General features: G+C 68.9%; 1 protein-coding gene across 5 annotated transcripts in view; it reads right to left on the bottom strand.

The window, feature by feature from the left end:
* SPTBN4 (spectrin beta, non-erythrocytic 4) overlaps positions 1-11,721 on the bottom strand; it is a 52,846-nt gene that overhangs the window by 23,065 nt on the left and 18,060 nt on the right. For 4 of the 5 annotated variants that reach the window (XM_075915559.1, XM_075915562.1, XM_075915561.1 and 1 more), the window contains exons 14-18: positions 10,280-11,150; positions 9,752-9,889; positions 7,428-8,184; positions 5,358-5,560; positions 1,488-1,578 (exon numbers count right to left, since the gene is read on the bottom strand). In XM_075915559.1, coding sequence (XP_075771674.1) covers positions 1,488-1,578; positions 5,358-5,560; positions 7,428-8,184; positions 9,752-9,889; positions 10,280-11,150 — 2,060 coding nt within the window. Of the gene's footprint in view, positions 1-1,487; positions 1,579-1,683; positions 1,836-5,357; positions 5,561-7,427; positions 8,185-9,751; positions 9,890-10,279; positions 11,151-11,721 lie in introns of those variants that run through there. The other variant, XM_075915563.1, reaches the window with a different exon arrangement.

The following is an 11,721-nucleotide window of genomic DNA, read 5'->3' as shown; positions in this document are numbered from 1 at the left end:
GCAGCCACACCCCAGAGAGGGACCACACCCCATGGGTCCTGCTCCGCCCTCGCTCCCCCGGGGCCGGCCCCTGGACCTGCCTGCCAGGGGATTTGGCTCCCAGGCCAGGAGGGGCCCCTGGCATCCTCTCGCCGGAGCCCCAGGAGGCCAGGCCAGGGAACTGCCCTGAAACACCTCCCAGGGCGGCTTTCCGGGCACACTCAGGCAGGGGCTGGAGACTGCTCTGCCCCCTGCGCCCGCACCTGCTGTCCCGTCCGTGGCCCTGGGCCGGCCTGCCCAGAGCGTGGCAGCGTGGGGCCGGGGCCCTGCTGAGCCCCTGGCACCCGGTGGCCCAACACCCACGACGTGGCTGGCCACAGAGACCCCTCGTGGCACGGCCCCAGGACAAATCCAGAGTCCTGCCCTGCAGCCAAAAGTGGGCCCGGCTCTCCCCTGGGAGTGGGCTCCCACCCCCCAGCCCCTGCACCGACCTGCCAGTGCCCCTCGCTCCCACCCCCCAGCCTCCGCCCCCCCATCCCTGCCAGTGCCCCTCGCTCCCACCCCCCAGCCTCCGCCCCCCAGCCCTGCCAGTGCCCCTCGCTCCCACCCCCCAGCCTCCGCCCCCCCAGCCTTGCCAGTGCCCCTCGCTCCCACCCCCCAGCCTCCGCCCCCCAGCCCTGCCAGTGCCCCTCGCTCCCACCCCCCAGCCTCCGCCCCCCCATCCCTGCCAGTGCCCCTCGCTCCCACCCCCCAGCCTCCGCCCCCCCATCCCTGCCAGTGCCCCTCGCTCCCACCCCCCAGCCTCTGCCCCCCAGCCCTGCCAGTGCCCCTCGCTCCCACCCCCCAGCCTCCGCCCCCCCAGCCCTGCCAGTGCCCCTCGCTCCCACCCCCCAGCCCTGCCAGTGCCCCTTGCTCCCGCCCCGCAGCCCCTGCCGCCTCTCCCTTCTGCCCTGCGCTCATGTGCCATGTGGGCAGCCCTGAGCTAGGGGCCTTGGCAGGAGCCAGGTACCACAGCCCCGGGTCAGGGCGCCAGCGGGCTCAGAGAAGGGGCAGATTGTGGAGCCACATTCCGGGCCTGTCGCTCCCCCTGGCCCAGCAGGGTTGACTCCCCTAGTGCCCGCGCTGCCTGGAGACACGTGCCAGCTGCTCTAATTAGTGGCAGGAGCCGAGTGGGGGCAGGGCTTGGCATGCAAACGAGGCGGGAACCCACGCACTCGGTGCTGAAATACCCAGCGGCTGGGGCTGGATCCCGCTCCCTTTCCGCCGGCGCCCACCCCCGCCAGCGCCCCATGCCAGCTGGGTGCCCCTCGGCCCCCTCCCTGCTGTGCCTGGGCACCTCCCCAGCAGCAGCCTCCATGGTGCCCAGCCAGGGTGGGCAGCCCACCCTTTCCCATGGCACCGGATTCCCAGCCTGTGTTCCACGGCTCCACCCCCACCTGGGGGACCCCAGCCCCACAGGGGAAGCCAGCAGCAGTGGGGAGCGGGGCCTCCCAGCAGCTGGGCCGTACCTCGTGGCAGCTCTGCAAGAAACGCTGCAGCTCCAAGTGATCCTGCAGCCGCTGCAGCCGCCCCTGCGCCAGCTGGAAGTTCTGGTGGCTCCTGCAGAAGGGAAAGATGCTGGTTCAGGTCCCTGCGGCAGGCCCACGCGGCTACCGCGGCCGGCAGGAGGGAGCCCGGGAGGGAGCTCCCCCGGGGAGAACTGACCTTCATCTGCCTCCTGCCTCCAAATGCGCTCCCGGCTGCTGCATTTCCGCAGCATTCAGACTGAGATCGGCCCCGCCCACCCCCCGGCCGAGATCAGGGCCCATCGGGTGGGCACCCCCAGACCCCGGCCGAGATCAGGGCCTGTCGGGCCGGGCGCCCCCCAGACACCAGCCGAGATCAGGGCCCGTCGGGCCGGGCGCCACCCAGACCCCGGCCGAGATCAGGGTCCGTCGGGCCAGGCGCCCCCCAGACACCAGCCGAGATCAGGGCCCGTCGGGCCGGGCGCCCCCCAGACACCAGCCGAGATCAGGGCCTGTCGGGCCGGGCGCCCCCCAGACCCCGGCCGAGATCAGGGCCCGTCGGGCCAGGCGCCCTCCAGACCGCGGCTGAGATCAGGGCCCGTCGGGCCAGGCGCCCCCCAGACCCCGGCCGAGATCAGGGCCCGTCGGGCCAGGCGCCCCCCAGACCCCGGCCGAGATCAGGGCCCGTCGGGCCAGGCGCCCCCCAGACACCAGCCGAGATCAGGGCCCGTCGGGCCGGGCGCCACCCAGACCCCGGCCGAGATCAGGGTCCGTCGGGCCGGGCGCCCCCCAGACCCCGGCCGAGATCAGGGTCCGTTGGGCCGGGGGCCCCCCAGACCCCGGCCGAGATCAGGGCCTGTCGGGCCGGGCGCCCCCACACCCCGGCTGAGATCAGGGCCTGTCGGGCCGGGCGCCGCCAGACCCTGGCCGAGATCAGGGTCCGTTGGGCCGGGCGCCCCCAGACCCCGGCCAAGATCAGGGCCTGTCGGGCCGGGCGCCCCCAGGCCCCGGCCGAGATCAGGGTCCGTTGGGCCGGGCGCCCCCAGACCCCGGCCAAGATCAGGGCCTGTCGGGCCGGGCGCCCCCAGACCCTGGCCGAGATCAGGGCCTGTCGGGCCGGGCGCCCCCAGACTCCGGCCGAGATCAGGGCCTGTCGGGCCGGGCGCCCCCAGAATCCGGCCGAGATCAGGGTCCGTTGGGCCGGGCGCCGCCCAGACCGTGGCTGAGATCAGGGCCCGTCGAGCCGGGCACCCCCCCAGACTCCAGCCGAGATCAGGGCCTGTCGGGCCGGGCGCCCCCCAGACCCCGGCCGAGATCAGGGCCTGTCGGGCCGGGCGCCCCCCAGACCCCGGCCGAGATCAGGGCCCGTCGAGCCGGATGCCGTCAGGGCATCATTTCAGATTCTGGTTGGGGACAAGGCAACTTTCACCATGATTCCAAAGGCTACTTAGGCACTTGAAAACTCTAGTTTTCTGGCCCAGAATTTCTAAGCTTTTTTAAATTACAGAGTAACATGGCTACCCTCTGAGGCTGTTCAACAAAAGATTTCTTCAGTCAACCTGTGGAACTCCTTGCCAGAGGACACGGTGAAGGTCAAGATGGTAACAGGGTTCAAACAAGAACTAGATACATTCCTAAAGAATAGGCCCCTCAGTATCTATTGGTCAACGTGGACAGAGTCCCCATCTCTGTTCATTCCCTCCGTAGTACCCAGCACTGGCCTCGGTGGCAGAGTTAGGGACAAAGTAACAGGATCTATTACAAATCTAAACCCAGCTGTCAGATGTCAGGCTCCATGAGAGCTGAGGGGTTTAATGCATATTTGTTTTTCCTTTAAAGAGGCATCAGATCTAGGGCTCCTATCCACTCACTGCAAACCCGTCTGGACAGGGGGGCCGTGGCGGCCGCCTGCAAAGAACCGAGTCGCGCAGGCACAGGGGACTGGCTCGTGACTCCAAACTCCATCTTGGGACGCGACAGGGGATTCCTGCCACATGGCCGTGGGAGCAGGACAGACAGACCGGGCAGAGGCCAACTAGAAACTCCGCTGGGGAGGTGGCTGGTCCTTTGGGCTCGGGAGAGCCTGCTGCGATTTAAGGGGCTCGCTTTTCATCGCTTCCCGTCTGTGTGAGAAGGGGGCGGGTGGGAGAACCGGCGTGTCGGCAGGAATTTCTGGCACCGCGTCGTGTGGGCCAGGGCGGTGCTTCTGGGGACTGGCTTGCAAGCCCATTTCACAACTGGGAAAACTGAGTATCCGAGCGTGGCCGGGAGCCACGTCGGGTCCACGCACCAGATGCCTTTTCAGGGGTCACGGCCCCCAGGAAACCTCACCTGGCAGCCGCTCCAGGGGCTGGCACAGGGCCCAGGAGACGGGGCAGAGGCACCCGTGAACTCTGCCCGCGCGAGCAGCGGATGCCGACGCACGGCCAGGCCGGGGCGAAGGAGGACTCACGCCATGGCCTTCAGCGCCGCGCTATTCCTCACAAAGCCCCCCCCCGGCCGGCGGGCGCAGGGATCCACCGTGCAGGGTGGCAGGGGAGGCCACCTCGGACGTCCGTCTGTGACGTACTAGGGGGCTGCCTACCCTTGTGGCCCTAGGCCCACTCTGGTTTGCAGACACTGGTGGCCGTGTTGGGCTGTGGGTGACCCCTACTGGCCGGTGTCTGTAAGCACTGCCCGGGGGGGGGGTCCCGGAGGGGAGGCAGTAGGCCATGGCCCAGCCCAGCGGTCACCAACCAGTCCATCGGGATCTGCTGGTCGATCCTGGAGCCTCTGACCAGTGATCCTGACTGGTTTGGCGGAGAGGCTGTCACGTGCTCGTAGGTCAGCTGCCTCTTACCTCCACTGCTGTTATCACCTCCCTTTGCCATGGAGCTTCCCCTCCCCTGGGAACCCTCCCCCACACACTGTGTATCCCCTGCCTGCCTTAGCCCCACGGCGCCACCACCCAGGAGCCAGGAGGGCCCAGCTGGAGTCCATATCCCGAAACCCTACCCCCGTCATGAACTCCACCAAAGGGTGGAGACCCCTGGCCTAGCCACGTCTCACCTGGCCAGGGGAAGGGGTGTGAACAAAGGGGGGTGGCTGCCTGGGGGAGGGAGCGACCCAGGGCTGAGAGAGGGGCCAGTTTTGGCCGGGCAAACATGAAGAGAAAGACTAAGTCGCATCCTGGGGGTTGAGGGGCCTGGGTACCCGGCCCCCCAAGGGGTCTGAGGCTGCCTGCCCTGACTCCTGTGTCTGCATCGAACCCGGGCCGGGCGGTATCTCCGAGAAGCAATAACCCCCCCATTCCGCTGGCGGGCGGAGTCCCATCTGGCTGCTCCGGGGGTGCAGGACCGGGGGGGTCCCCGACGCGCCGTCACACTGTTGCCCCCACGCGTCTCCGGGGTGGGGCTGCAGCCTGGGGCCTGTCCCCTCGGACGGCAGGCTGGAAACGGCTCCCAACTCTACCCCCATCACCGCAGCCTCTGGGCGCCGCCCAGCCCCCGGGACTTCTCCTGCCTGGTCCCGTGCAGCAGGGGGCGCTGCTCTCCACATTGCTGGGGGTGGGGGGAGGATCCAGAGAAACTCGGGTCCAGATCTTGAAAGGAGTTTAGGACCTGACCCCCCCTCCTTATTTCCAATGGGGCTCTGCCCCGAACCCCTCAGGGAGCTGGGGGCAAGGGCGGAGGTCACGGGATGCCCCGGGGAGGGGGCTGGAGTTCCAGCCCCAGACTGGTACCCCAGGGAGGGAGGAGGGGGGGCTAAGCAGCACTGAGCCGGGAGGGGGAATCCCCAGACACAGCCGCCTGGCGACGCGGGCGGGAGGGCCAGCCAGGACCGGGCCCCACGCCGAGCTGCGGCCGCAGGTGCCAGGTGCCGCGCGGGGCCTACTTGGCTCTGAGCGCCGCCATCTTCTCCCGGGCGCGCTCGCTGTAGGGGCTGCCCTGCTGCATCAGGCTCTCGCCGGCCCGCAGGGCCAGCGTCGTCTTGGGCAGGTTCAGCTCCATGCTGGTCATGAAATCCTTGTGCTTCTTGATGGCCTTCTCCACCGCCTCCACCGTGGCGGGCAGCTCCGCGTGGGCCAGGGTGGTCTCCTGCGGGGAGCGAGACAGCGGGGGGAGCACTCAGCCCATGGGCAGCCCGCGCAGCCCCCCCCATAGCCGCCCCCTGTGGCAGGGGAAACTGAGGCACAGGGAGGCACATGGGAGTGGTCGCATCCCACGTCATGGGCTAAAACTGGGAAGAGAATATAGGAGGCCTGGCTATAACCGCTACACCCCGCTGCCCTCCCACAGCTGGGGACGGAACCCAGGAGTCCTGGCTATGAGCCTGTGACCACTAGTCCACACTGCCCGACCCCTTTAATCCTCTGGTAGGAAATTCTCCGCCTTGTCTGGCCCCACCCCGGGCAGGTGCTTGGAGGCGCCGGGCAGCGTCTCTGCCTTGGCGTCTGTTGGATGCGGGACGCGCCAAGTCACTAGCCGCACCTCCCCGACAATGGGGCGGGTCCACGTCCGAGGAGCTGTGGGGCGAACGCTCAGACCGGCCGGGGAGCAAGGGCTGGTGCCCAAGGAGGGCTGAGTCAGGCCTGGACGGGGTCTGGCCCATGCGACAAACGCCACCCCACGAGAGCCATGGGATTCCCGCCCCGGGCAAGGGGATCCGGGGCCCTAGGGTGCCTCCTTTTGTCTTCAGGCCGGCTCCTCCCTGCGGCTGGATCTCAGCTGGAACCGAGCCCGGCAGGACAGGCCGCCCGTCCGAAAAGGGAACGCGCCCCGGAGACTTCTCGGCCGCAGCGTGTGCCAGCCCTGCTGAGCGCCCGCACCAGGAACCGGGCATTGGAGGGGGCCACGTCACCCCTTTCTCAATGTTAACCGTCCTTCCTTTCCTCCTTCCTCCCTCCCTTCTTCCTCCCTTCCCTCTATGCAGCCACTTCGCCTTCCTTCCTTCTTCCTTCCGCTCTCTCTCTCTCTCTCTTTCTTTCACTTTCTTTTTTCTCTTTCTCTGTTTCTTTTTCTTTCTCTCATTTTTTTTCCTCTCTTTCTTAGATTTAAAAGAGCCCAGCGCTCTCTTGGATCAGATCTGCGGTACCCTGAGCTGGGAACGTGGCTGGTCCTTGGGGCCTGGGGGGACCTGCTGGGAGTTGGGGAGCTGGGTTTCTAACGTCTCCCCTGGGTGAGGAGAGTTACAGGGAACGCTGGGGCGGCCGAGGGGGTCGCTGGTGTGACGTCTTGCAGGCCCGGGCGGCAAACAGACGTGCTCCGTGTCCCTGGTCTGGCGCCTGACAGAGGACTCGCCCCAGGCTTGGGCTGCGAGTGGCCCCCTCTCTAAGCAATTTGCCCTGAATTGCCCCTCTCCGCGGCACCCCCAGCAACCTCCTCTATTACAGCAACGCATGAGCAGAAATGCCAGAAATCTGCACCGCCGGGGCTGGTCCCAGCACGGACCCGGCTGCCCCGGCACGGACCCGGCTGCCCCGGCACGGACCCGGCTGCCCCGGCACGGACCCGGCTGCCCCGGCACGGACCCGGCCGCCCCGGCACGGACCCGGCCGCCCCGGTATGGACCCGGCCGCCCCGGTATGGACCCGGCCGCCCCGGTATGGACCCAGCTGCCCCGGAACGGACCCGGCCGCCCCGGAACGGACCCGGCCGCCCCGGCATGGACCCACATGCCCCCAGCATGGACCCACATGCCCCGGCACGGACCCAGATGCCCCGGCACGGACCCGGCCGCCCCCAGCATGGACCCAGATGCCCCGGCACGGACCCGGCTGCCCCGGCACGGACCCGGCTGCCCCGGCACGGACCCGGCTGCCCCGGTGCTGACCCAGCTGTCCCAGCACGGACCCGGCCGCCCCCAGCATGGACCCGGCCGCTCCCAGATGCCCCAGCACGGACCCAGCTGCCCCCAGCACGGACCCGGATGCCCCAACACGGACCCGGCCGCCCCGGCGGGTACCTGGTTGTACAGACACGCCTCCGCCTGCTGCACGTCCCGCAGGAAGAGGTGGAAGATGTGGGCCTGCACCAGGGCCTCCCGCCGGTCCTCCCACATCTCCAGCAGCTTGGTCCAGCCCACGTCCAGCTTCTGCAGCCACTGCTGGAGCGAGAGGCAGGGCACGTCGGCCTCCTCCAAGGCCAGCAGGTCGCTGGCCGCCTGGATGGCGTTGTAGTCCTCCTCGTAGCGGTCGATCTCCTCCTTCAGGGCCGCGTGCTGGCTCAGCAGCCGCTCGGCGTCGGCCAGGTTGCTGGGCCCCTCCTCCGAGGCCACGGCCGCCTGGGTCTTCACCAGCCAGCTCAGGAAGTTGTCCAGGTCCTGGATGAACTGCTGCAGGCGGCCGGCCACCGTCAGGGCGTCCTCGCAGCCCTGCAGGGTCCGCTTCAGGGCCTCCCACTCCTCGCTGATCTCCTCGAAGTGCAGCAGGACGGTCAGCGCCTGAGCCGGGTGGGAGCTGGCCAGGGCGTCTCCCTCCTGCTGCAGCTCCAGCAGCTTGGGCTCCAGGGCCACCAGGGCGGCCTCCATGGTGGAGAGCTTGCGCTGCAAGGCCAGGACGCCGCCCAGGTCGCCGCTGCTCTGCTGGCTGGCCTCCACGGCGCAGCGCTTCTCCCGGATCTGCGCCTTCATCTCCTTGCACTCCAGCAGGTAGTTCTGGAGCCGCAGGACGGAGCCGAGATGGGCCTTGCGCTGCTCCACCAGCTCCACCACACGGTTCCACCTGGCCTCGCCGGACACACAAGGATGCGTGTGAGCTGCACGGGAGCCGGGGTCGGCCCCGAGCGCCGGAGCCGCCGGCCCCTCCCCGAGCGCCGGAGCCGCCGGCCCCTCCCCGAGCGCCGGAGCCGCCGGCCCCTCCCCGAGCGCCGGAGCCGCTGGCCCCTCCCCGAGCGCCGGCCCCTCCCCGAGCGCCGGAGCCGCCGGCCCCTCCCCGAGCGCCGGAGCCGCCGGCCCCTCCCCGAGCGCCGGCCCCTCCCCGAGCGCCGGAGCCGCCTGGCCCCTCCCCGAGCGCCGGAGCCGCCTGGCTTTCCTTCCAAGTAACCCCCAAAGCCCAGGCCGCACCTACCAAGTATCTAAGAGGGTGTTACAAGGAGGAGGGAGGAAAACTGTTCCCCTTGGCCTCTGAGGATAGAACAAGAAGCAAGGGGCTTAAACTGCAGCCAGGGAAGTTTAGGTTGGACATTAGGAAAAACTACGTGTCAGGCTGGTTAAACACCAGAATAAATTGCCTGGGGAGGTTGTAGAATTTCCATCCCTGGAGATATTTCAGAGCTGGTTAGATCGGTATCTATCAGGGATGGTCTGGACCCGTGTTTCTCAGCCGGGGGGACGAGCACCCTCAGGGTACGCGAGAGAAGTCGGGGGGTAGGTCAACACAACTGACATTTGGAGAAAACTGAATGTTTGTTTTAAGTGTTACAGTGTTTTATTATTTTTGAACTTTTTACACCCAAAAATGGCATCCCCCGCCCGGCTAGGATTAAGTTGTTTCAACAAATGTGTTGCAACGGTAGAAAAAAATTGCGTGTGTCTGAAACCGCTAGGTACTGGGGGCACGTCTGCAGCTTTGTTTGAAAGGGGGGTACTTTATAAAAGAAGCTTGAGAAACACTGATCTAGTCGGAGCTTGGTCCTGCCAGGGCAGGGGATTGGCCTTGATGGTCCCTTCCAGCTCCAGGTTTCTACCGTGACACAATGAAACCCACCAGCAGGGAAACTAACCCTCCCGCTACACAAGCCCATCTCTGCAGCCTGGCTCCCAGCTTTGCATGCCGGGGGCTGGCAGGACAAGCCCCAGAGCCCCTCGGAGAAGGCCCAGCGGGCTGGGAGAGGCTGGGGGAGAAGGCGGCCCCGTGGCGAGGCCGTGGGAGAGCCACGGTCCATTCTGGCTACGGGCGCCGTGGGGCCCGGCGGCTCTGCGGCGTGTGCTTGGCCAGGCCGGCTGCGGGGCGCCGAGGATGCCCACCGGGAGAGCCTCTGCCGGCGACAGCCCCCTTCAGCCAAGGGTTAGGTCGGCGGATGGTCCGCACCTGACAAGTGGCTCCGGCGGCGACGCCCGGAGCTGCCAGGGCTACGGGCACCGTTGACCAGGACAGGGCACGGCCCTGCGAGTCCCAGCCACCGGCCCGCCAGCCTCCGTGGCTGGCCCCCGGGCGAGGCCGACAGCTGGCACTCGGCAGGGCCACCCCCCCAGGGACCCCTGGGCACGCCCGTGTCCCGCCCTGCTGTCCCTGGTCCCCTCGGAGCCCCCGGCTCCCGCCGCGCCCCAGGGCCCCCCGGGGCAGCTACCTGCTGTTCAGGTGGTCCCGGCAGGACTCCACCTCGGCCGCGCTGGGGTGGCCGCCCTCCACCAGCTGCTGCACGGTCTGGTTCACGTCCAGGATACGGCCCATCACGCTGTTCATCTCCTGGTCCAGGCTCTCGAACCTGCCCGGGCACGTGGGGCTCGTGGATCGGGCAGAAGCAGACGGGGCATTGGGGGGCCCCCCTCCCCCTGTTCCCCCTCCACCCTCTCCCCTCTCCCCCTGGCCTCTCCCTCCCCCTCCCAGCCTCCCCACAGAGCCAGGAATGGAAAGCAGGCCTCCGGGCTCTCCCCCTCCCCATCAGCCTCTCCTCCCCCCACATCACCTGGGCCTCTTCCCCTCCCCCTCAACCTCTGCTTCTCCCCCCCGCAGCGTCCCCCAAAAGCAGGGGATGGAACTCAGGTGTCCAGCCTCCCCCTCCCCTGCCCCCACCAAGCTGGGAATGGAACCCAGGTGTCCTGCTCCCCACCCCCGCGGCCCCGGCCCCAGCCCCAGCTCCAGCAGGGAGCCGGACCTGTGCTGCACCACCTCCACGTCCTCCAGCCGGTCGGGCACGGGCATGGCGTGCAGCCACTGCTCCTTGTCGGCCAGCCAGCCCTCGCAGGCGTGCACCTCGCCGAAGAGCCGGTACACGGCCAGGGCGTCCTGCAGCCACTGGCGCCGCAGCACGGCCACCTCGGCCACCTCCCCGAAGAGCTGCTCCACCTCCACGATGCGCAGCTGCACCTCCACCGCCTGCCGGGGCGGGGGCACCAGCCGGGCCAGCTGGGCCCGCAGGGCCCGCACGGGCGCCCGCTGCCGCTCCAGCTCCTGCGTGGCCCCGGCGTGCTTGCGCAGCAGGCGCTGGCTGGAGTGCTCGTCGTGCCCGAAGTCGTCGCTGGAGGCCAGGCGGTAGGCGTCCTGCAGCCAGGCCAGCAGGTCGTCCGTCTCGGCGCTGAACTGGTAGAAGCTCAAGGCCTCCTGCAGCTTCTGCTGGTGGGTGCCGGTCACCTCCTCCAGCTTCTTCCAGCGCTGCTGCACCTCCCGCAGCTTGGCCCGCAGCGGGGCGGCCCCAGGGCCCGGGGCGGCCAGCAGCTGCTCGCCCTGCTGCAGGGCCTGGTGCAGCAGCGCCCGGCGCCCGCCCAGCTCGCCCAGCATCAGCTTGTGCTGCCCGCTCTGCTGCAGCACGCTGCGCAGGTCCCGCCCGCAGGGCTTGGCCCCCAGGACCTGCTCCTTCTCCCGCACCCAGGCCTCCACCTCCTCCAGCTCCTGGAAGAAGGCCCAGAGGCGGCGGGAGGCCTCCAGCTCCTCCCGCCGCCGGGCCGCCCGCGCGCGCAGCTCCTCCAGGCACGTCTCCACGTGGGTCACCCGGTTGCGGATGATCTGGGGGTCGCAGGGCTGGTAACCTGGGGCAGGGGGGCAGGAGAGAGGCTGGGCCCGGCTCTTAGCTGCTGGTTGCTGTGGGGCGGGAGGGCGGGGAGAGCTGGGCCCTGGCTCCCAGCCCCCCCCACTCTAACCACTGGCCCCCACTCCCCTCCCAGAGCCAGAGGGAAACCCAGGCGTCCTGCCCCTCCCCCCTGCTCTAACCACTGGCCCCCACTCCCCTCCCAGAGCCAGAGGGAAACCCAGGCGTCCTGCCCCTCCCCCCTGCTCTAACCACTAGCCCCCATTCCTCTCCCAGAGCCAGGGGGAAAACCCAGGAGTCTTAGCTCCCCCCTCCCTAACCATTAGCCCCCACCCCCCTCCCAGAGTTGGAGCGGGAACCTAGGCATCCTGCCCCTCCCCCCTGCTCTAACCATTAACCCTCACTGCCCTCCCAGAACCCAGGAGAGAACCCAGGATTCCTGGCTCCCAGCCCCCTCCTCTCCCCTTGCCCACGAGGGCCGGCACGTTCCCTGTGGAGGCTGCCCTTGGACGGGGGTGCGAGACGTCCATGTGGCCACAGCAGCCAGGTCCCGCTTGGGCAGGGGGTCCGGG

This window comes from Pelodiscus sinensis, unplaced genomic scaffold (genome assembly GCF_049634645.1).
Source record: "Pelodiscus sinensis isolate JC-2024 unplaced genomic scaffold, ASM4963464v1 ctg34, whole genome shotgun sequence".
Classification (NCBI taxonomy): domain Eukaryota; kingdom Metazoa; phylum Chordata; order Testudines; family Trionychidae; genus Pelodiscus; species Pelodiscus sinensis.
The sequence above is the reverse complement of the archived record's forward strand: the minus strand, read 5'-3'. Positions and strand labels throughout refer to the sequence as shown.